This window comes from Cucurbita pepo, chromosome LG05 (assembly GCF_002806865.2).
Source record: "Cucurbita pepo subsp. pepo cultivar mu-cu-16 chromosome LG05, ASM280686v2, whole genome shotgun sequence".
Classification (NCBI taxonomy): Eukaryota; Viridiplantae; Streptophyta; class Magnoliopsida; order Cucurbitales; family Cucurbitaceae; genus Cucurbita; species Cucurbita pepo.
This window is the reverse complement of record NC_036642.1, coordinates 4,619,400-4,642,238: the sequence shown is the minus strand read 5'-3', so window position 1 is coordinate 4,642,238 and position 22,839 is coordinate 4,619,400. Positions and strand designations below refer to the sequence as shown.

The 22,839-nt window shown below is 34.9% G+C and overlaps 1 protein-coding gene across 4 annotated transcripts in view; it reads left to right on the top strand.

Moving 5' to 3' along the window:
• The window catches only part of LOC111795951 (HEAT repeat-containing protein 6), a 32,198-nt gene extending 11,231 nt beyond the window's left edge, over positions 1-20,967 (top strand). Inside the window, exons 10-27 of one of the 4 annotated variants that reach the window (XM_023678597.1) lie at positions 97-250; positions 996-1,083; positions 6,446-6,548; positions 6,629-6,719; positions 7,483-7,568; positions 8,017-8,199; positions 10,598-10,849; positions 12,312-12,407; positions 12,503-12,597; positions 12,696-12,759; positions 12,853-12,940; positions 13,036-13,109; positions 15,651-15,860; positions 15,971-16,044; positions 16,693-16,799; positions 17,035-17,150; positions 19,151-19,228; positions 20,202-20,967. In XM_023678597.1, coding sequence (XP_023534365.1) covers positions 97-250; positions 996-1,083; positions 6,446-6,548; positions 6,629-6,719; positions 7,483-7,568; positions 8,017-8,199; positions 10,598-10,849; positions 12,312-12,407; positions 12,503-12,597; positions 12,696-12,759; positions 12,853-12,940; positions 13,036-13,109; positions 15,651-15,860; positions 15,971-16,044; positions 16,693-16,799; positions 17,035-17,150; positions 19,151-19,228; positions 20,202-20,411 — 2,169 coding nt within the window. In that variant the 3' untranslated portion in view covers positions 20,412-20,967. Of the gene's footprint in view, positions 1-96; positions 251-995; positions 1,084-6,445; positions 6,549-6,628; positions 6,720-7,482; positions 7,569-8,016; positions 8,200-10,597; positions 10,850-12,311; positions 12,408-12,502; positions 12,598-12,695; positions 12,760-12,852; positions 12,941-13,035; positions 13,110-14,141; positions 14,611-15,650; positions 15,861-15,970; positions 16,045-16,692; positions 16,800-17,034; positions 17,151-19,150; positions 19,233-20,201 lie in introns of those variants that run through there. The other 3 variants (XM_023678598.1, XR_002815271.1, XM_023678599.1) reach the window with 3 other exon arrangements.
• Positions 20,968-22,839: the final 1,872 nt, after the last annotated feature.

Below are 22,839 nucleotides of genomic sequence, written 5' to 3'. Positions count from 1 at the left end.
TCCTTCTCATTTTATTTTTTTGTATCTACTTGTTATTTTATTCGTTTAGTGTTGCTAGGTTCATCTACCTATTACATACTGCTTTGGCTTGCCCAGGCTCAGATTGCATCTGCTGCAGCCCTGGTGGTTATGTTGGATAGGACTACCACCATTTCCTTGCAGATTGCAGAATACAAAGATCCAACTAAATGTGGATCCTTTACGCCCCTTTCAATTTCCCTTGGGCAGATACTGATGCAACTTCATACAGGTACTCAAGGTTTTGTTTTTTAAAATTATTTTCTTAAAGAAACAAGCACTTCATTAAGAGATTGAAAAGTAGAAGGCAACCAGGAGCTATATGAATACTTTCCAGTTGGTCCGTATATTGGAAAGAGAGTAATTACAGAAGTATTTGGACTTTTTTGCCCATAACGACAATAAGCAAACAATGCTGTCCTAAAGCTGCTCAATGGGCTTTTTAGTATCTGGAGAAGATGAGGTTGTTTCTTTCCATCCAAAGTAGCACCAATTGAATAATGTATTTTGGGGTGACTAGAACAAAAAATGAAATCATGGTCGGGAAGGTTACACTAGCAAAGGCCATTGAAAATTAAAAGACACAGAGCCGGTTAATTTCCTTACTTTATAGGGGCTGCACAGATTGATAGATAATAGGTTGGGAGGTTTAGAGAGATGATTCCAGTTTTAACTTCATTGTAGCTCCTTTTTATTACAATTTGTTTCCAATGAGATGAACCACAAATTCTTTCCACCACATCTATATTTGCGTTTCTAGTGTACTTTATATATTTCCTGGATTGTTGCAGTAGAGTTTCAGTACTTCAGGCTTCTGTTTGTGATGGATTAGTTAAGTCCCCCTCCTCCAATTAACTTTTTTTGGTTGTTAACCGCCTTTCTCTCATCTTCTAATGTTATTTTCTCTTTTAATTTCCACAGACCTTTCCTTCGTGTTTTAACCTTCCATTATAACTGCTCGAGTATTTTGGGTATAGGTGTTCTGTACTTGATCCAACGTTCAACTCATGGTAGATTGCTGACAACCTTGTTCAAGATTCTTTTGCATCTGATATCATCTACTCCGTGCGTAATTCTTTTACATGTCCCGTTGTTGAGTAATATTTTTCCTTCTTTTATATGGAATGTTGAACTTTCTTTATAGATACTATTCATTTCTTTATTAAATTCAGGTTGACTTATTATGTTGGTGCAAACATGTATTTTTACTTCAAATGTAATCGATAATCCAAGTAAAGGAATCAACAACACACTAACCCTAACTTAAACTAGAAATTACACAATTACTACCAATTACACTACAACAATTCCTTCCTTCTTAAAATAGAACTTGACCTTGAATTTCAAAAGATAAGGGAGTAGGAAAGCTTCTTTTAATGACCCAGTTCTTTTTTTCATAAAAATATGTTTCTGGCCTGTTGAAGACTTGTTGCACCAAATTAATTAGAGTCGTTGAATCTCTGATTTGTTTAAAATTTATCCAAGGTAAGGAATAATACTTTTTCTTGTTACATCTAAAAATCATAGTCGCCACTGAAATTGAAAGCAATAAAAAACTCTTCTTCCATGTCACTCCAAGCCTTTAATGTGTTCTGAAAATTTTCTTCCTTAGGGAACAGTTCAAACAAATATAATAATGTAATGCAAAAGTAGTCTTAATTATTATTCAATCAAAAGGTACCTGAATAGAACCTAAAGCTAACTATTTAAAGGCCACAAACTGCCTAACAACTCATAAGTAACCCAAGTACTCTGAATTAGGCTTGACCAATTTGGGCAAATGGATAAATAAAAGTAAACTTCATTACAAGATTAAAGAGTACAAGAAGAAAGAATCTTGCAAGAAATTGAAGAAAATACAAGAACTTTTAAAGAACATAGAGAAAAGATCATTAAACATAGAAACTACCTATATCATATAAAACAGATTATTGACTCCTGAATCAGCACTAAATCATCCCACATAATCAAAAGAAGATCAAAATCTGCTCTGTCTCCTGAATCAGCATTGAATCAAGACACTGATTCTGAATGAATTTCTTTAAGGAAACACGCTTAGAACCAACCCCCAGCCCTTTAATGTTCCAAGAAATTATTTTCATTACTGATTAGTATAAAGAAGCCCAATTAAACCTTAACTTGCGGTAATAAACGAGAAATTTCATGCATCTGTAAGCTACAATCCTCAATAAGAGAAGAAAATTTGGATGGAAGTTTAAGGAGGATTTACTTCTGGTACCTCTAGTTGAGAGTGACCAGGAGCTTCTGCATTTACTACATCTGGAAAAAGAAGTTCAAAGGCTTTCGACTCTTCAATTGCTGTGTCATCAATCTCAACCTCGGCTAATTGATCTTCCAAATCTTCACTACTTAAGATAATGTCCAAATCCCCATCAGAATCAATATGAGGAGCAACCGAAGAATCTGGAAGTTCTGTAGATGAAGATGGTCTGATAACCCCTTTAGTTAAGATGACAATTGATCCTGGCACATGAACAACTGATTGGCTGAAACAATTAATTGAGGGCAAAGGAAATTGTTGTTTGAAGAGGAGAAAATACTGATTTAAGTTATTGCCAGAACATGACCACTCAAATTTGAGGTAACCAAAAGACCTTTACAAGATTCTTCAAGGGTGTCTGAANGGGGGGGGGGGGGGGTGCGTTTGGCATCTGAGAAGTCTCCTTTGATAACCAACCATCAACTGAAGTAATGAATGAATTGTTGGCATTACCTTAAATGCTACTAGTATGTTCTATGATTTGTATTTTTTGGTTCAAGGGGCTGGAAATTTGTAGCGGGGGTTTTGATATCTATGAGCATTATGGTCTGCTTGCCTTCACCTCAACCATTTTATTATTAAATCTTACATATGTGATTGCCATGACAAATTCATTCCCTCTAAATCTTTTACTATTTACATTGGTTCTTGACCACTAGGCCAACTCAAACAATGTAATGTGAAATTTAAAGCAATCTAGCTTGTGATAGAATATGAGGATGTTGATTATATGTGGACTCCTCGGATTCTCTGTAACTTCGTATTTTTTTGACTTGTAAGAACCCCTTTTGAACTTCTTTTTTGTAACAAGATACAAACCTTTCATACCAAATGGATATTGTTATTTATATTAAAAAAGGAGCAATGGTGAAAGGCGTGGCCATTTAACATTGATTTGTACCATCCTATATCAGAGCTAATCCTAGGGCTTCCTCACGTGCTTGTGTGTTTGTGTGCTTTGTCACTTAGTTAAGGGATCTAACACATTGAAAAATCCTGTTATTTCAGATATCCAAGGATGCNAAAAAATGAAATCATGGTCGGGAAGGTTACACTAGCAAAGGCCATTGAAAATTAAAAGACACAGAGCCGGTTAATTTCCTTACTTTATAGGGGCTGCACAGATTGATAGATAATAGGTTGGGAGGTTTAGAGAGATGATTCCAGTTTTAACTTCATTGTAGCTCCTTTTTATTACAATTTGTTTCCAATGAGATGAACCACAAATTCTTTCCACCACATCTATATTTGCGTTTCTAGTGTACTTTATATATTTCCTGGATTGTTGCAGTAGAGTTTCAGTACTTCAGGCTTCTGTTTGTGATGGATTAGTTAAGTCCCCCTCCTCCAATTAACTTTTTTTGGTTGTTAACCGCCTTTCTCTCATCTTCTAATGTTATTTTCTCTTTTAATTTCCACAGACCTTTCCTTCGTGTTTTAACCTTCCATTATAACTGCTCGAGTATTTTGGGTATAGGTGTTCTGTACTTGATCCAACGTTCAACTCATGGTAGATTGCTGACAACCTTGTTCAAGATTCTTTTGCATCTGATATCATCTACTCCGTGCGTAATTCTTTTACATGTCCCGTTGTTGAGTAATATTTTTCCTTCTTTTATATGGAATGTTGAACTTTCTTTATAGATACTATTCATTTCTTTATTAAATTCAGGTTGACTTATTATGTTGGTGCAAACATGTATTTTTACTTCAAATGTAATCGATAATCCAAGTAAAGGAATCAACAACACACTAACCCTAACTTAAACTAGAAATTACACAATTACTACCAATTACACTACAACAATTCCTTCCTTCTTAAAATAGAACTTGACCTTGAATTTCAAAAGATAAGGGAGTAGGAAAGCTTCTTTTAATGACCCAGTTCTTTTTTTCATAAAAATATGTTTCTGGCCTGTTGAAGACTTGTTGCACCAAATTAATTAGAGTCGTTGAATCTCTGATTTGTTTAAAATTTATCCAAGGTAAGGAATAATACTTTTTCTTGTTACATCTAAAAATCATAGTCGCCACTGAAATTGAAAGCAATAAAAAACTCTTCTTCCATGTCACTCCAAGCCTTTAATGTGTTCTGAAAATTTTCTTCCTTAGGGAACAGTTCAAACAAATATAATAATGTAATGCAAAAGTAGTCTTAATTATTATTCAATCAAAAGGTACCTGAATAGAACCTAAAGCTAACTATTTAAAGGCCACAAACTGCCTAACAACTCATAAGTAACCCAAGTACTCTGAATTAGGCTTGACCAATTTGGGCAAATGGATAAATAAAAGTAAACTTCATTACAAGATTAAAGAGTACAAGAAGAAAGAATCTTGCAAGAAATTGAAGAAAATACAAGAACTTTTAAAGAACATAGAGAAAAGATCATTAAACATAGAAACTACCTATATCATATAAAACAGATTATTGACTCCTGAATCAGCACTAAATCATCCCACATAATCAAAAGAAGATCAAAATCTGCTCTGTCTCCTGAATCAGCATTGAATCAAGACACTGATTCTGAATGAATTTCTTTAAGGAAACACGCTTAGAACCAACCCCCAGCCCTTTAATGTTCCAAGAAATTATTTTCATTACTGATTAGTATAAAGAAGCCCAATTAAACCTTAACTTGCGGTAATAAACGAGAAATTTCATGCATCTGTAAGCTACAATCCTCAATAAGAGAAGAAAATTTGGATGGAAGTTTAAGGAGGATTTACTTCTGGTACCTCTAGTTGAGAGTGACCAGGAGCTTCTGCATTTACTACATCTGGAAAAAGAAGTTCAAAGGCTTTCGACTCTTCAATTGCTGTGTCATCAATCTCAACCTCGGCTAATTGATCTTCCAAATCTTCACTACTTAAGATAATGTCCAAATCCCCATCAGAATCAATATGAGGAGCAACCGAAGAATCTGGAAGTTCTGTAGATGAAGATGGTCTGATAACCCCTTTAGTTAAGATGACAATTGATCCTGGCACATGAACAACTGATTGGCTGAAACAATTAATTGAGGGCAAAGGAAATTGTTGTTTGAAGAGGAGAAAATACTGATTTAAGTTATTGCCAGAACATGACCACTCAAATTTGAGGTAACCAAAAGACCTTTACAAGATTCTTCAAGGGTGTCTGAATTCTTCACTGAATTTTCAGAATTGTTAGATATACCTTTAAGATCTTGATTCAAATTACAGATATTAATTGGAGAAATAAGTATGTACGTTGGGGGGCTTCTCTGAAAGTATGTTTCCTGTACTTGTTTAATCAACTCAGCTTGTAATTAGGCTGAAAGTGTGGTTCCTTCTCATTTTATTTTTTTGTATCTACTTGTTATTTTATTCGTTTAGTGTTGCTAGGTTCATCTACCTATTACATACTGCTTTGGCTTGCCCAGGCTCAGATTGCATCTGCTGCAGCCCTGGTGGTTATGTTGGATAGGACTACCACCATTTCCTTGCAGATTGCAGAATACAAAGATCCAACTAAATGTGGATCCTTTACGCCCCTTTCAATTTCCCTTGGGCAGATACTGATGCAACTTCATACAGGTACTCAAGGTTTTGTTTTTTAAAATTATTTTCTTAAAGAAACAAGCACTTCATTAAGAGATTGAAAAGTAGAAGGCAACCAGGAGCTATATGAATACTTTCCAGTTGGTCCGTATATTGGAAAGAGAGTAATTACAGAAGTATTTGGACTTTTTTGCCCATAACGACAATAAGCAAACAATGCTGTCCTAAAGCTGCTCAATGGGCTTTTTAGTATCTGGAGAAGATGAGGTTGTTTCTTTCCATCCAAAGTAGCACCAATTGAATAATGTATTTTGGGGTGACTAGAACAAAAAATGAAATCNATTATATGTGGACTCCTCGGATTCTCTGTAACTTCGTATTTTTTTGACTTGTAAGAACCCCTTTTGAACTTCTTTTTTGTAACAAGATACAAACCTTTCATACCAAATGGATATTGTTATTTATATTAAAAAAGGAGCAATGGTGAAAGGCGTGGCCATTTAACATTGATTTGTACCATCCTATATCAGAGCTAATCCTAGGGCTTCCTCACGTGCTTGTGTGTTTGTGTGCTTTGTCACTTAGTTAAGGGATCTAACACATTGAAAAATCCTGTTATTTCAGATATCCAAGGATGCCTGAAGAGTTATTGCCGAACATAGTAAAAGCCTTGCAAGCAACAATTGAAGAGGGCTTTCCATTCAAAAGTGATCAAACCGACCTGCTGGTTAGATATATTTTTGGAACCTTATCCTGATTTTCTTTTGTGTAGTTGTTAATGAAGTATTTCTTTTCATTTTTCTACAGGCTGCTGCTATCAGTTGCTTAAATGCAGCCGTATCTGTTTCTCAGTCCTCTCCTCATGTAAAAGAGATGCTTTCCGAACAAATATCCACAGGTTAGTCATGTGTTGTGGTTCTTTCTGACATGTTCTTAAGTGTCATATTATTTGTCTAATGTTCTTGAATATTGTGTAATGTGTCCGTCAGAGACTTTTGTGTAATGCTCTTAATCAATTTAGTTCTTATGGGGCTTATTTTCTACTTTTATCCTTTTCTTTATAAAAAATTTCTACTTTTATTCCAATTCACAGACATTCTATAATTAATAAATTGATCCTTACCTAATAGCTTGCAATTTGTATCCATGATTCGAGGTAATATAGAGATTCATTTTTTTGGAACAAGAAATGAAGTTTTTCAGTGAATAAATGAAAAGAGATTATGCTAAAAAGATACAAGCTCCACAAATGAGTGAAAAGAAGAACAGGAAAATAACATTACAAATTAAATAAAAAAAAACATTCCAATTTAACATAAATCTAGCAAAGTAAAAGCAACAAAAGGTTTATATGACCACTCTAAGAAGAAGCCTTAAGCATGTGAATTGGTGTAGGGAATTTGTTTTAATAGTGTTGGCTGAATTATTTAGTGTTTTGGTACTTAATTTGTTGTTAAAACTTCTCTAACTAGACTGGTAACCTCTTATGGAATACTTCTGAACCATAATAAGCTCCTTTGATTAAAGTTCTCAGAGCATTCCTTTGTAGTTATCTGCTTTGTCAATGAACATAACATTTTGAAGAAAATCACATGATGTACTTCGAGTTTCTTTAACCAACTTCCTCGATATCCACATGATTTGTTTTTCTGTCTGTGTAGCTCAAAAGGGAAACAGTGTTCTTATCACATTACTTCAATATTCTGAGCAATTAACCAACCCAACCATATGTATAGAGGCTCTTCAGGTAATATTATATTGAAAATTTTCTACAGTTTATTTTTCTGACCACTGGTTTTATTATGTTTGCAGCTCTTCTTTCTCAACCACCTAATATCGTTCACGTGACTTCATATATGTATTGTCATGGTTATGAATATTGTCTTATCTTATCTTTCAGTTCTTTTGAATGTCTGTTTTTCCTGGTCGAGAATGCACTCAGTTTATTGTTTAAGGAATCATTTCAATATTTAACTTATGAATGCTTGATCAATAATTTGTGCATCGTATGGGATTTGAAGTATGCAAATGCATAGGATTTAGCTCTTCACTTTTTGAGCTCCTTATATTATTAAATGGCTCATCAAAGGTATTTGGTCGTTTGGCTGGTGAGGTTTTAATGGAGTGATATCTTTTCTGGAAAAATTACATAGTATATATGGTTGAGACGATTTATGAGATTTGTTTTGTTGCAGGCCTTAAAGGCTGTATCACACAATTACCCGCATATCATGTTTGCTTTCTGGGAACAACTTTCCTCAGTTGTTTCCAACTTTCTACATGAAGCTGCTCCTGAAGTTTCTACGGGGCAGTGGAGGGTGCATTCGAGAAACAATGTTGGAATTATTGGAGAGAAAGTTATAACGGCGGCTGTCAAGGTAAAATGCTCAAAAGTGCCTTTGGCTTGTAAACGACTATTATAAAAGAATAACAAATCAGGGAAAAAAGTCTGAGGTGACCGAGAAGTCCTAACTTATCCAAGGTTAATAGCAAAAACAGTCAAGTTCAAAGAACACTATAATTCCACTTGCATATAACAAGCCCATGCAGAATTAGAAGTTTGACACCCAACAGTTTAATTAGGAATGGAGGAGTATAACTGAAAGTATCATTATTAAGAGCCGAAACGAATACCTGTGATAAATTTGTATCATACTTATAATCATTATACAGAAAATATACAATATATTTTAGAATAGAGAGTCATGTATATATAGGTAAACAAGAGAACCCTAAAGTAAAGGATGTACAATTACACCAAAGGATGACTATACATAACAATGTATATTATAATACCCTCCTCAAGCTGAAGCAAATATGACAATCATGCCCAGCTTGTTACAAAGATGATATATTCTTGTTCCATTTAAGACTTTGATTTCCAATTGATCTCTAGTCTTCATAGATCCTGTGCACACTAATCTTGATGTACTTTCTCACGAATGTTTAGTTCACTCATGAAACACTAGATTAGATACAATGAGAAATGCAGTTTGGTTATCACACCACAAATTAGTTAAGAGTAAGACTAGAGTCTCTCAGTCAAAAGTTGATGTATGCACACTAGTTTATAGTCAAAAGTTGATGTATCCACATTAGTTTATACACAGGTTGTACCATAGCTCTATATTCTAAATCGTCACTATGACGTGAAATCACATGATGTTTCTTACTCTTCCATGACACTAAATGACCTCCTACAAAAACACAATATCCAAAAGTTCATCTTCTATCTTCTCTAGATCCTGCCCAATCAACAACCGAAAAATATTTAACTTTTGTATGACCATGATCTTTATACGAAATTCCACACCTATTCCGTACTTTGTGATGGATTCTCTGCCCGCGTTAAAGAAGGCCTGCAAATTTCATACATTCAATTGACTTCCTATTTTCTTGAGTTTAAAAATCCTAAAAAGTCGAGCAGTTCCTTCTTAAATTGCAATGAGTTACCATGCCAACTACTTCACTCTCAATTGAATTCTTGTTTTGAATGTACAATCGAGTGTCATCTTGAAACCAAGTCTTCTTTTGTGTCATCCTATGGTGGATCCTAATCAATATAATCATCCTTCTCAATATTTCGTAGATAAAATCAAATCATCTGACTCCAATCATAATAATTGGAGCCATTTAATTTATGCTTTGTAATCTTTGAAGAAAGAGGAACCATGTTAGATACTACCATAGGTTTCATATCTTCAGCCATTAGTTACACACAAACTACAGAAAAATCCCAAGAGAAACATTAACCAGATCTAAACCGTAAGAAAACCAACCGGGCCACACCCAATAGTGCAATTCGAGACAAACTAAGTAGTTTTTGTCAAATCTTAGCACACATGCTCTAAGCTGAGGCAATTCGAGACAAACTAAGAGAAACATTAACCAGATTTAATGACCAAAAACTTAAAGCTGAGGCAATCCTAGGCAACGGAAATAGGAATGGTGCTCTCACGTGCTAGTGTGTGGCGACGAAGCAAAAGCTTTTAGCAGTGCTTGTGGCTCACACGTGGCTCCTTTCTATGAACGCTCTACTAATGGCGGCATCCTGAGGTAGGTGGTGTTGATGAATGACGATTTTAATGTGATGACCAAAACTTAAAATTCTAGCCTCACTTAGAAGACCTTAATCGCCAAGCAAAAATCCTGAAACCCTAGGGACTCTAATTTCTTGTAATCAAAATTAGAGAAAAATTAGAGTCACATATAATATAGGTACCCATGAGAATCCTAAACTGTAGAATGTACCGTTATAATAAAGGATGTTTATTCTTAATAACATAGATTTCATAACAATACCATCACGTGATAATTTCATGATGACAATATTACTTTTCACAATGTTAGTTAACAACGCAATTATTACTTTTACTTAATTCTTTAGATCATGTAAAGGGATGTATAGGCTAACTGGTCCATTGACCTTGTGGCTTTTTTCTTCATAGTTTGAAATAGTAATAATAATATTGTCCACATACAATAATAATAGATAGCTTACCATTGGGAAGGGAAGATTTTGGTCCTATCAGTTTTCAATGGAGGCCTAGGCTAGAGTGAAAGAAATGTGCAAGGTCATTAGATGGACTGACTTTGGTGTTTATCAATTATATAATGAATGTTTTATCTGGAACATTTGTAATCTTCTCTTTCTGCAAATATCTAATAGGGGATTAGTTGGTAAACTCATAAATTATGGTACGTCAAAAGATTGATGTTTAAGAGTTGCTTTCTTTCTTTTCATCCCAATTACTTTCCACGTATTAATGCTGTCAGGTTTTGGATGAATGTCTTCGGGCGATATCTGGGTTCAAAGGTACGGAGGATCTTTTGGATGACAACCTACTTGATTCTCCATTTACTTCCGACTGCATAAGAATGAAGAAGGTTTCGTCAGCTCCATCATATGAATTCAAGAGTTCAAATGAGACTGTTGACAGTCCAGCGGAGGAATGCGCAGGAATGAAGCAGTGGTGTGAAGTGATTGAGAAGCATTTACCTAGGAGTTTGTTGCATACTTCTGCAATGGTAGACTAGACTTTCCCTTATTCTTATTCAAAATATTATGGGAAGTTCTATATATCGTGATATACGCATACAGGCGCTGCTTTATAATGTTTTGTTGTTCCGTAGGTAAAAAGAGTATACACCTTCGAAGATGCTGAGAAGGAAATAAGTAGACTCCTAGAATTATTTGGTAGCTATTGAAAGTGAGACCACATAAGCTACAAAAGGAAGTACACACTATACATGGACATGATAATACTAAAAACATAAAAGAGGAAATGAATTGGAATACATGACTGAAGATCCCATAAATCCCAATACTTATAATAATATCAATCTTTTCCAACGTCTGAAAAGAAGTTTTTGCACTCCTTGATAAGCTTCATAATCTTACCATAATGAAATGCTTTCTTCCACGATGGTACGTTCATTGATTTTTTGGGTCCCTTCATCAAATGAAAGTTTGTTTCTTGTCAGAAAAAAAAAGAATCTAGGGACCATCAAACACTTTTAGTAGGTGCTAGATTTAGACATGGTTACAGATAGACATGTTGACTCAACTAAGAGACTAAGACAAAAACGTCCGAGAGAATGAAACTAGAAGTGGACAACTAATTCCTCGTTATATCAGTCTCCCGAAGACCTCAAACTTGCCAACTCTCCCTCTCTCAATGGTCCCCTTTTGTCATGTGGTGTCTTTTTAAGGATTTTTTTTTCTTTTGTTAATGAAATGAAAAATTACAAGAAAAAGTGACAGACTCGCAAGGAAAAAGAACATCAAAACAACTAAATATATGAAACAAACCACAACCTAACTGCACAATCTAAAGAATTAAATAATCCAAAAATATTAGGCTAGAACTGAAAAACTACTATAAATACCAGGCAATACAACTCAAAACTTCTCAAACAGACACGACGATCTAAAGACAAATTGGAAAAAGCTAAGCAATAGTTATATTCTTCAGTGAATGAGATCCTTTTGGCGGGTCCTGTTGATTTCTTGTCTGTTCTCTATTGTTTCTAATCGCTTTATGATCTTGTCTGCTCTTTTGTTCTGTTTCGTTTTCACTCCTTTTGGGAATTTGTATCCTTGGAACATTTTCCTTTTCATTGTATCAATGTAAAGTTGTTTCTTGTTCAGCTATATACACACACACACACACACACACTTATTAGTTCTTATGTTAACTTTTGTTTCAATTTGGTTCTTATTCCCTTAAAAGTTTCAATTACGTCCTTTTGATTTGTCTGGTTGGAAGTAATGAAAATTGAATGAAACAAGTTATTTTCGTTGCACTTTGAGAAGGTTGATAAGAACTTATCTGGCAATATTGGTTCCCTATATACCATTTTTCTGCTCATATGTTTCATAAATTAATAAAATTCAATCCTTTTGAAACTTATTTATCCTGTGAAGTGTGAGATGTTGAGTTTATCTTTGTTATAACCGATTCTTCAACTTGTTTATTTTTTATGGAAGGTGAGAGCAGCATCTATTACATGTTTTGCGGGTATTACTTCCCCTGTTTTCTCCTCTCTCTCTAAGGAAAAAGAGGACTATATATTGTCTTCAGTGGTAAGGTTTCATTTGGATCAGACCCAAGTCTACTCTAGAATCCTTTGTGTTCTGGATAAAGTCAATTTTCAACAGCTATGTACTTTATTTCAAAGGTGAATGCTGCAGTGTATGATGAGGTGCCATCAGTGAGATCAGCTGCTTGTCGTGCCATCGGTGTCATATCATGTTTCCCTCAAGTTTCTCAAAGGTGCTTCTAAAGTAATGGTGTGCTAAATATCTATGTTATTTTCATTACTTCATCTTGAAAAGGTGATTGAACCTTTTCTAAATGTCTAAATGATATAGTGCAGAGATTCTCGATAAGTTCATCCATGCTGTTGAGATCAATACTCGTGATTCTTTGGTTTCGGTAACTGTTTTTATGAATATTCCTTGATATTAGCATACTAAACATTCTGCTTCTCTTTATCTATATATGTAAATTATTCACACAACTTTTTAGGTAAGAGGAACAGCCTCTTGGGCATTGGCAAATATATGCGAGTCAATCCGTCGCTTTTTTGATGATTTTCCTTCAAGACAACCCACAGGTGAGTTAATGGAAACAGACTAGTAGTATTCACCATCTTTTGTTAGGTACTAATACAGTCAAGGTTTTCTAATCATTTTACTGATTATTTTGTAGATTCAATAGAACGTTCTCATACATTAACACTATTAATCAAGTGCAGTTTGCGTCTAGCAAATGATGGAGACAAGGTAATCTTCAGCTTTGCAAATTTATTATCGTGGAATTTATTTTTAGCCTTTTATTCGCTATTATCATTTTTTCTTAACAATAAACAAACTTTTCATTGATAAGAGTACACCCTGAGAAAAGAGAATTGCATGTAAATTGCAATCCTTCAATCTGAACAACTGCTGTAGTGCAAACCCTAGAATAGTTACTAGTTTAGACTTTTTGTTAGTCCTGACTGATTATGATTAGTATAATAGCTGTTAGTTGATTTTCTGATTAGTTAAATATTTGTTAGTGCATCAATATTATAAATATAACTGTTTAGTTTGATAAAGGCAGATTATTATAAACAATAAAGTCTCTGATTTTGGGTTTACACCAAATTGATAATTATAGCAACCTCGTGAGAAGGATTGATGGCTAGAAAAAAGATAACCACTTTCAGAAGCAAGGCAGTTCAGTCCATTAGGGATTCTAAAGTGGAACTCCATAAAAATATGCAAACCATTTTATCACCAAGAACATTGACTCGACTCTTGCTGTCAGTTAAGGATCTCTCGGACAAGTTCAAAGAAATTTGATCAAAGGTCATTGTATGATTGATGATGGCTGGACAGTTGGATCGGTTGGTTTTGAATCTTTCTAGTCTGTATGGCCATTGGAAGCAAACAAAAGTTAATGATAATAATCTTCATCAATAATCACAAGAATGAGCCAGACTACCAGCAATGCGACACCAAGAATTGAGGGACTACTCCATAGAAGATACCATGAAAATTTTCGTTCTTGAATCAGGATTCCGTTGTTCCTCAAGTTTTTTTTTTAATGAACAATCTGAAGGTGTATGCATATGCATAGGGTATATGGACGAGAGAACCCCTCCCTAAACGCTATTCCAGAAGAGCCGTCCACTCTTGAAGTATCAAAGAAAGAGGATAATTACAAAATAATTTGTTGTTTCTATAGCAAGAAGCAAATAGTTGTACACTACTAAACTATTGGAATGATCAAACTTATCTTAAAAAATCCTTTGATTCCCTTCTTTCTAGCAGCACCACAAATTGTATCTCACCCAAGTCTCACAAGACTCTAGCTCTTCCCTTGAGATCATATGCATGAAGAGCTTTCAAAAGCCAAACTTCTACACACGGAGGGAAGCATAAAGAGGTCGCAAAGATATCAATGAGAAAACACCACCCCTGACGCACAAAAGAACACTGCATGAATAAGTGATCCAGGCGATTCTTCTTCTTGAGAGCTAAGGGAAGAAATGGAAGATTACTGACTTGGGGGCATTTGTTTCCCAAACAACAGAGCCTAGGTTTTCAGGGGAGGAATAATTTTTACCATTCGAATTTAATGGTCCTTGGGTCTTTTATTGGTATTTCCACAAGCTCAAATACTTGACTGTAGGTTGTAAAAGGCAGATTATTGTCATCTAAAGTTGGTTTTACACCAACTACATGAACATTGCACAGATTGTAGCTGTGGGAGGAAAAAATAATATTCTTATTCACTGAAGGAACCAATTACTGGTAGGTATAATACAACAAATTTATGAAAAATGAAAGATAGACTGAGTAAAAATTAAACTAAAACCCAATAAGGAAATATGCGTACTAATTAATGCTAATCAAAGGTGGTTATCAGTAATGTTGTGGTGAGAGTGTTAGCATTTCGATGGCGAGATGATACAATGTTTTGTTCTACTGTGTTATTGATATGAAATGAAAATCCATCTCTAGGTACTTTTATCTGTCATGATGCATGAGATTTTAATATGTTGATTGCTACTTGGCTATTACAAAATATTTGGAATGAATTTGAAGATTTATGTTTAGATCCTTCAAAAGCTTTTGGATTCACATACCTTCATAAATAATACCGAAGGAAGTACACAATATTCTACACTGCATCTTGTTATAACAGCTTGCTTTTTGCTTCTCCAAGTGACCCAGTTGCCCCATAATAGGAGCAATAACTAGTTGTAGATTTCAATAAGTTACTTCTTCAACTTTACCTTGAAAGGAAACAAATAAAACTGATACAAATTTACTAGAAGGGAACAAAGAGGTATGGGGGAAAACTTGGTCTATGAGGTATCGAGCCTAGTTAGACTCCATGAATGAGCTATTTTTGACAAAAGGATGAATGTTTAGAATTCATTCAAATTGCTTTCAGATAGTTAGGAAGTAATGAACATAGCAAAGAATTATGTACACACTCATCAACTCCTTTTTTTTTTTTTCTATTATTTTATTCACTCTGTTTCCTTCTGTTACTTCAGTGAAAGGTTTCATTTCTTGTTAAAAAATAAATAAAATAAAACTACATTATTCTACGATAACAATGCAGACCTGCCACTTTCACCGATGGAAGAGGCAACTCTAGGGAGCTCTAGACTTATAGGAATTATCTTATTTTTGTCAATTACTTTGCCACCAAAATTTTCATCTTTTTATTCTTCTAGGTATTTAGTCTTATTGTGAAGTATGTTGTATCTACAAGTTGTTTTTGCCACTTGATGCAGTAGTAAGTTTCCTGTTTTTTTGCACCAGTAGATTAAATCAAATGCTGTCAGAGCTCTGGGAAATCTTTCAAGGTTGATAAAGTTTTCGGATTTAACATCCCCCTGTGAGAAGCCAGTAATTAATTTGGGGTTATATCCAGCAGTTAATAACTCTGAAGATCTCTTGTCGACAAGTAATTCAAATTTTCTCGAGAGGATAGTTCAGGCATTTATTTCTGGGATCACAACTGGAAATGTGAAGGTAATATTGTCATGTGAAATTCAGTTATCCTGTCAGGCTTGCTTTAGATAAGTCTGTCTCTCTAGCATTAAATATTTGTGATCACTAAAATTTAAACGTATGCTGGACAGGTCCAGTGGAATGTTTGTCATGCATTAAGCAACTTATTTTTAAATGAAACATTGAGACTGCAGGACATGGACAGGTAAATTGAATCTAAAATGCTTGATAAAATCAACTTGTCGAGTAACCAGTGGATATTCCTCACTTCCTGCAACATGTTAGACTATAATATTAAAGAATAACTTCCCTTCTTTGTCAGTCCAATAATTTTTTGGACGGTTGTAACTGTAGGACATGGACAGGTAAAACAGAATTAAATGTGCTTGATAAAATTATATTGTCAAAAAAATATATTTAGACAGACTCTTTAGATTTGTTCGAATCATCAATTGAATTAGAGATTTGGTGCAAATTTTGTCCACAAATGGCCATGTTTGAACCTTCAAATAATAGGTCATGTTTACGTAAGTGTCAGAACGCATATTTTAACAAGAGAGCATGCCTTAGGGATATTTCCTTGTAGAAACTGTAGTCTTCTCAATGTAGAAATATAGTTTTGATAATAACTTATAATATGTGAATTTTATCTGTATAAAAGTTCTGTGATGCTCATATTCTTAATCTAGTTGCTCAAGCAACGGTAAATCTTGTAGGTGGTTTGTAATGTTTGTGTACATTTTTCTTAGGTCATCAGTATCCTTCTGTACATTTTTCTCTGTCCAGACCATTTTCCTTACTTGCTGAAAGCCATCGATATTTTTATCATAATATTTGTTTGCTGCTTTGCTAGGGTCTCATCACTTTTCAATATTCTTTTGCTACTACTGCGGGATTCCCCTAATTTTAAGGTGAGGATACAAGCTGCTGCGGCTTTATCTGTGCCAGCTTCAGTGTATGGTAAGTAGGCGCTATCAGCTAGCCTGAGAACGTAATACTGGAAATTGACAACCTTAGTGAAGTCCATTCTACTTGGTATAAATGCACGACTTGTTTCTTGAAGGGAAGATGGGTGGTAGTAATGAGAACTGTATTTTTGTATACCAGTCATACTAATGTAATTTTTCCAAGGTTATAATGAAATTGCAGCTTCCTGCAGATGGGTGTAATTAAATAAGTTCACTTTTTGGTGCAGGCTATGGGAAGTCTTTTCCAGATGTAGTCCAAGGTTTGGAGCACACAATTGAGAATCTAGAATCAAATCATATTCCAGCACCAAGTTTCAAGTATAAGGTTGCACTTGAGAAGCAGGTCAATTTCTTCAACCAATTTCAATACGAGCAATACTGGTACATTAAAACAAACTTAGCACTTAAAACCAACCTTTCATTTCTATCATTGAGTGAGTACTGTGGTTATAGGGAGCTTAGCTGTGAACTCATGAACCAACAAAAAGAAAAGGTTGGTGATCCCAAAAATGGCATCAACAAGAAAGCCATAAAATGTGATTCACTCTGTTTTTATTCTGAACTTCTATTTCATCCTTCCAAAATTCCCACAAGGTTGTGGTTCATCCTCTTAATCCTGATATTGTCCATGAAAGTTGGTTTTGTATCCAATTAAATCGTAAAAGTGAATGTGGGAGAGGTGCGATAAATGAGAAGTTGGTCAATGGTGGTAAGTGCATAGTATCTTGGACGTACTTTTTCAACTGTGTAGCACCATGATTTACACACGATTATGTTCAACGCAGTTGTTAAGGAAAACTTAAGCCGTAATCTATTCTTACGTTATTCTTTATGGCTTCATCAAACTTTTAGGTTCTTTCATCCTCAACTAAGCTTCAATTCATGTTCAACAAAGTGTTCTTCGTCATATACATCGCCCGTAGGTGTATCTTCATTCATTTGTGACTCTAGACTTGCCTCTGCTCTAAGCTAAGTCCTAAAGCTCAATCTTGTCTAGGCCAAGGTCCTTCAAAAGCAACATCTCATCTCATTTCATCATCTTGATTCTCAATGACACGGCCTACACACTACTACATCGATCTTGAACTTCATAGAGATGTGTTTCGACCCATTTTTGTGTCAAAACAACTTTAAAATACTCAATCGAAGCTTATCGGGTGATTTCAGCACTTATTGAGCCTTATTGGGGCATTATAACGCTTATCGATAGCACAACTTTTCAAACCAGAACTCATCGAGCATTTATAATGCTTAGCAGGACATAACAGGCAAATACTGTGTTAATAGTAAACTATCCAGTCCCACTGATGCTTCATGATGCTACTCCAAGTGTCACGATGTAATCTGCCTTTGTTGCCTGCTTGGACATGCTTATCGCGAATCAATCTATGAGTTAAATGCATATTCGAAATCTCTTAAACATCCATTCATCCAATCACTAGGCATGAACCCTTCGTGTCCATAAAGTCATTTCTACATATCGTTGTGAAGCTCGGACCTCTAACGTAACCTTCAAGTCATGGAAATGGACACAATGTTGGCACACTCATGTCATCCAACGCAATCCTTGGAATCTCATTCCCAAAGGAAGACGCCCAAGACACTCATATTGCAATGCTCGCCAACACCATGACATCATGGGGTGGCTCACGTCGGCCATGAGGATTAAGGGTGGTGGTGAGTCAACACCATGCCTCCTTCATTATAAGGCACATTTGATTTAGCACCCAAGCACATCAAAATGATGAGGAGTCATGTCAATATAAATCGTCCGTTTGATGTTTGATTGACACCAAATTTGACAAATTTACATCTTTAACTTGTATAAACTTACTTTAGAGCCACTTGTCAAAACTCAAAATAGAACCCTAACTTTCGAGGTCATCATGCGAGGCCCCATGTAGCTCCCATTAAGCTTGTCTTTGACACCCCTAGAGACATTATTGCTTTTGTTCTTGCTTAAACCATAGTTTGACAATCTTACCCTTTTTGGTGTATTGTGTTAGATGATGCATCGTTCTCGGTTGCATCATGTCACTTCTCTCTATCAGTTATTGGCATGACTCAATGGGAGACACTTGTGTGTCACTGTTACTCTTGTCCACTATGTGAGAGTCACAACGTACTCTCCTCTTGTATGATTGTGACTCCACTTGTATGATTGTGACACCTAGCTTCACATTTAAGAGTTCAACGATAAAAGAACTAGAGAAAGAGAGGGAACAATGAGAATAATTTATAAGCACGGCCATGAACTTTGAACGTGGATCTGGATGAGACTGTTTCATGTTCCTTCCCTCTTAACAATTTTTATTTAACTACTTATCTTTTGGTTGTGTACAGTTGACTTCAACCATGTTACATGTTTTAAGTCTAGCTGCCAGCTCTGACTATCAACCCCTCAAAGATTTTCTGGTCAAAGTAAGTGCCTACGTTCTTTACTGATTATAGTATTTCAGTATAGCTTTCTTTACTTAATTTTAGCATATAAGCTTACTATTATAATATGTAGTTTTTATATTCTTCGGCATGGGCCTTTATTTTTATCCAAGAATTATATGTGATGGGCACGTCATGCTATTATGTTAGTGGAAGATGCACAGACATGGTGAAAATCATTAGATACATTTGTGTTGCATATTGTTTGAGCTTTGTTTTGTTTGGGACTGGAACTTCCATTCATCTTCACGTACTAAAAAAACAGTGTGTTCAATGCCTCGTGCAGGAATGGGGGGTTGACATTTGAAGTTTTCCAATATGCTTAAAAATCATAATGTTATTACATAAAATTTAAGAGCAACCAATATCTATTTGAAGCATGATGTATTAGGGCATAAGAGAAACATCTAGAGCAAAGGAAAGAGAAAATCCCCTCACAACTTACAATGAATAGCTTTGCAATCATGACAGATGAAGAAAAAATATGAAACGTAAAAAGTAGTTTAGATATAATTAATGCAAGTGTATAGTAAATTAATTTGAAACAGATGAAGTTACTTGCTTGACATTTATATATTCGGTTAATTTGTATTGCATCTCTTTATTGGTTTTAATTTGGTATCATTAGAATGAAGCATAATTTTCATACATGATACATCCTGATCAGTGAATCAATGTCAAACAACTATTCAAATATTTTAGAACACTCTCACAAAATGGTCATGTTAAACAAATACAAATACAGCTGTTCTTAACAATGGCACCTTTATAGTTGTGACATGTTCCGTAAGTCATGGTATAATGACTCGCTGCTTTCAAGATTGAATTATTTGCATCCTTTCTTTTGAAGTCCATTCTGTTTCATACATATAGCCGGACACCGACCCTTTCTTGAGCTGCTGTGCAAGCTCTGTTCTTTGTCCACTTATCTAATTGTTTTCCTGACCCTTGGTAGAAAGCAACTTTTCTTGAGGAATGGTTCAAGGTACTTTGCTCATCTCTTGGTGAGAGAAGTAATTGGCGTGATGGTGAAGATAATTCCATCAACAACCAGAAGAGAGAAATGATATCGAAAGCTTTACGGTCACTGATTGAAGTGTATACGAGCAGCAGTTGTAGTGCAATTTCTCAGAGATTTGAGGACTTTGACAAATGGATTCACTAGATACTTCACTGTCCTCGTTACATTCTCAGTTCTAAAGAACTCAGCGGTTGCTGTAGCGTAGGCCTCCAGCCAGTTCTATGATTACATGTTTATGATCCAATAAGAGGAATGTTTGGCATAGACCCTGATATGCCGTACAAAGAAGTTATACAAGGGAAAGTTTGACAGCAGGCTGACGAGCCATCGCCAGATCTCGTTCTCGTCGATCGAAAATGGTATATAAATTGGCCAGAGGTGGTAGTCTTCTGAGAATTATTGTTATTTAGTTCAAATTTGAAGATTATGCTGGCTATGCAGATTTGAGGAACTTTCCTTCTGGGTAAGCTGGAAGAGTATTTGCTTTTCATTTATTTTCTTTCGGATGTACAGTGTTCGTTTGTGTAGTTCAATTTATTTAATTCCCTATCATATCTTTCAACATGCCAATGGAATATACCCTCTCCTTTTTTGAGTTCATGTAGTCTGTAGAGAGAAAATTTATTTCATTTGTAGAAGATTATGATCAATGAATGATGAAATATGCACGTGAGTTTATTATTACTGTTTATTATTTTGATGTATATGTCCCTAAATATTGCACTTTTATTGAATGGACAACTGAGACACATCATGATTCACTCATCATTTTTATCTTATTATAATGCATCAATACATCATATTGTAAGTTTGTAATGAGAAATTTTCAGAGTTCATAGACTGCTGCCATTAGACGACAAAGAACACAACCCCCCATTGGCTTTTTGACCCACAAAACATATTGAGTTGAGTGAGTCTGAGTGACGTCCCATCTCATCCCACCCAGCTGGTCCCTCGTCCATCTCTCATAATTGTTGTGCAAAAATGAAAAATGCAGTGTGGGTTACTTTAAAAAAACCAACTTATGATGGTTAAGAAAGATAGACTTTAAAAAGATATATTTTATGCTTTAATAGATGCTCTAGAGATATATCAGTTGAAAAAGATATATGAATTAATAGATGCTCTAAAGACTCGAACAAAATTATCTTTCGTGAAGTTTCGTATTTTATGCTTTAAGCAGAAGCGAACGATAGAGATCCCATTTAACTTAAGTTAATATAGGTCAAAAGCAGAACTTAAGTTGATATAGGTCAGAAGCAAACCTATCGGGATAACCCTTTTTTGAAACACTTTGGTAGTGCTCCTAGATTCGAATCAAAATAATGAATCAGAGTTGAAAATATCATAAAAAAGTTTAAAGATCCTTCAATTCAATTATATTATAGAACTTGTTTTATAATATAATATGCTGGTACTTGGACTTAAACCAATATGCTCTAGCATTGCTTCTTAAGAGCAACGTGCCTATCGATATTTTATCATAGTAGCTTTTTCAAAATAAATTTTTTTATTTTATGTCTAATAAATCTTTAATTTTATAATACTTATATTCTGACAACTATAATGTTAAAAGAGTTGAAAACATTAACATATTAATGATGTGGGCCATGGATTGACCATCATCATTACGTGGCATGATTGAAAATGAATAGAATCCTACAGTTCTATTTTTTGAAACTAAGGCAGAAAGGATTGAGAAAAAATTAATTAGCAAGTGATGAAGAATCGGATTCATCACCTTCCATCGACCTAAAAGATTATACTCATATTTATTTCTGAGCTCCTAGGTTGGTAGTTCAGGTGATGCACCTCATCAACAATAACATTATTTGTTCATTCCAACCTTAGTAATTTGCATCACCTACCTAGGGTTGCCTTGAGATTTGATGTTTTACATATTTTAAGGCATACATACATACTTTGTGTTCAATCATTTTGGACAAACATTTTTTTCTTCAAGGACAAAGCTTGCTTCCCTCATACCTGTAGGATCGGTATGGCAACCCTAGAGGGGGGGTGAATAGGGTTTTAACGATAAAAGTGTTTAAACGTGATTAATTTTTCTAATGATGAAACTTTTTACAAATAAGTAGAAGATGATAATTACTATAACAAAGTAAATCAAGTCAAAACAATAATCAAGTAGAACGTGCAATAAATCACAATAATAATTTTGAGATTAAATAGAAAAGAGTTAGAGAAAATGACACCGTAGTTTTATAGTGGTTCGGTCAAACTCGACCTACTCCACTCCCCAAGCGCCTCTTGGGAATTTGAATAAAGAACTTTCCCGACTCTTTCCACGGATCAGAGCCAAACCGCTACACCGCTCTTTTTACGAGTTCAAGAGCAAACTCAATCCTTTCCACGGCGCAGGATCAAACCGATACAAGTATTTGAGTTTGATAATAACACACCACAACTCTCTCAAAGAGTAGATTTACAATTTGGGATACTCACAACTATTTCCTCACAATACAATAATAATCCCTCTCAAGAATAAGATGAAAAGAAATAAACTTGTAAGCTTGGAGAGAGCAACAAACAATGGAGACTTTGAACAAATGAG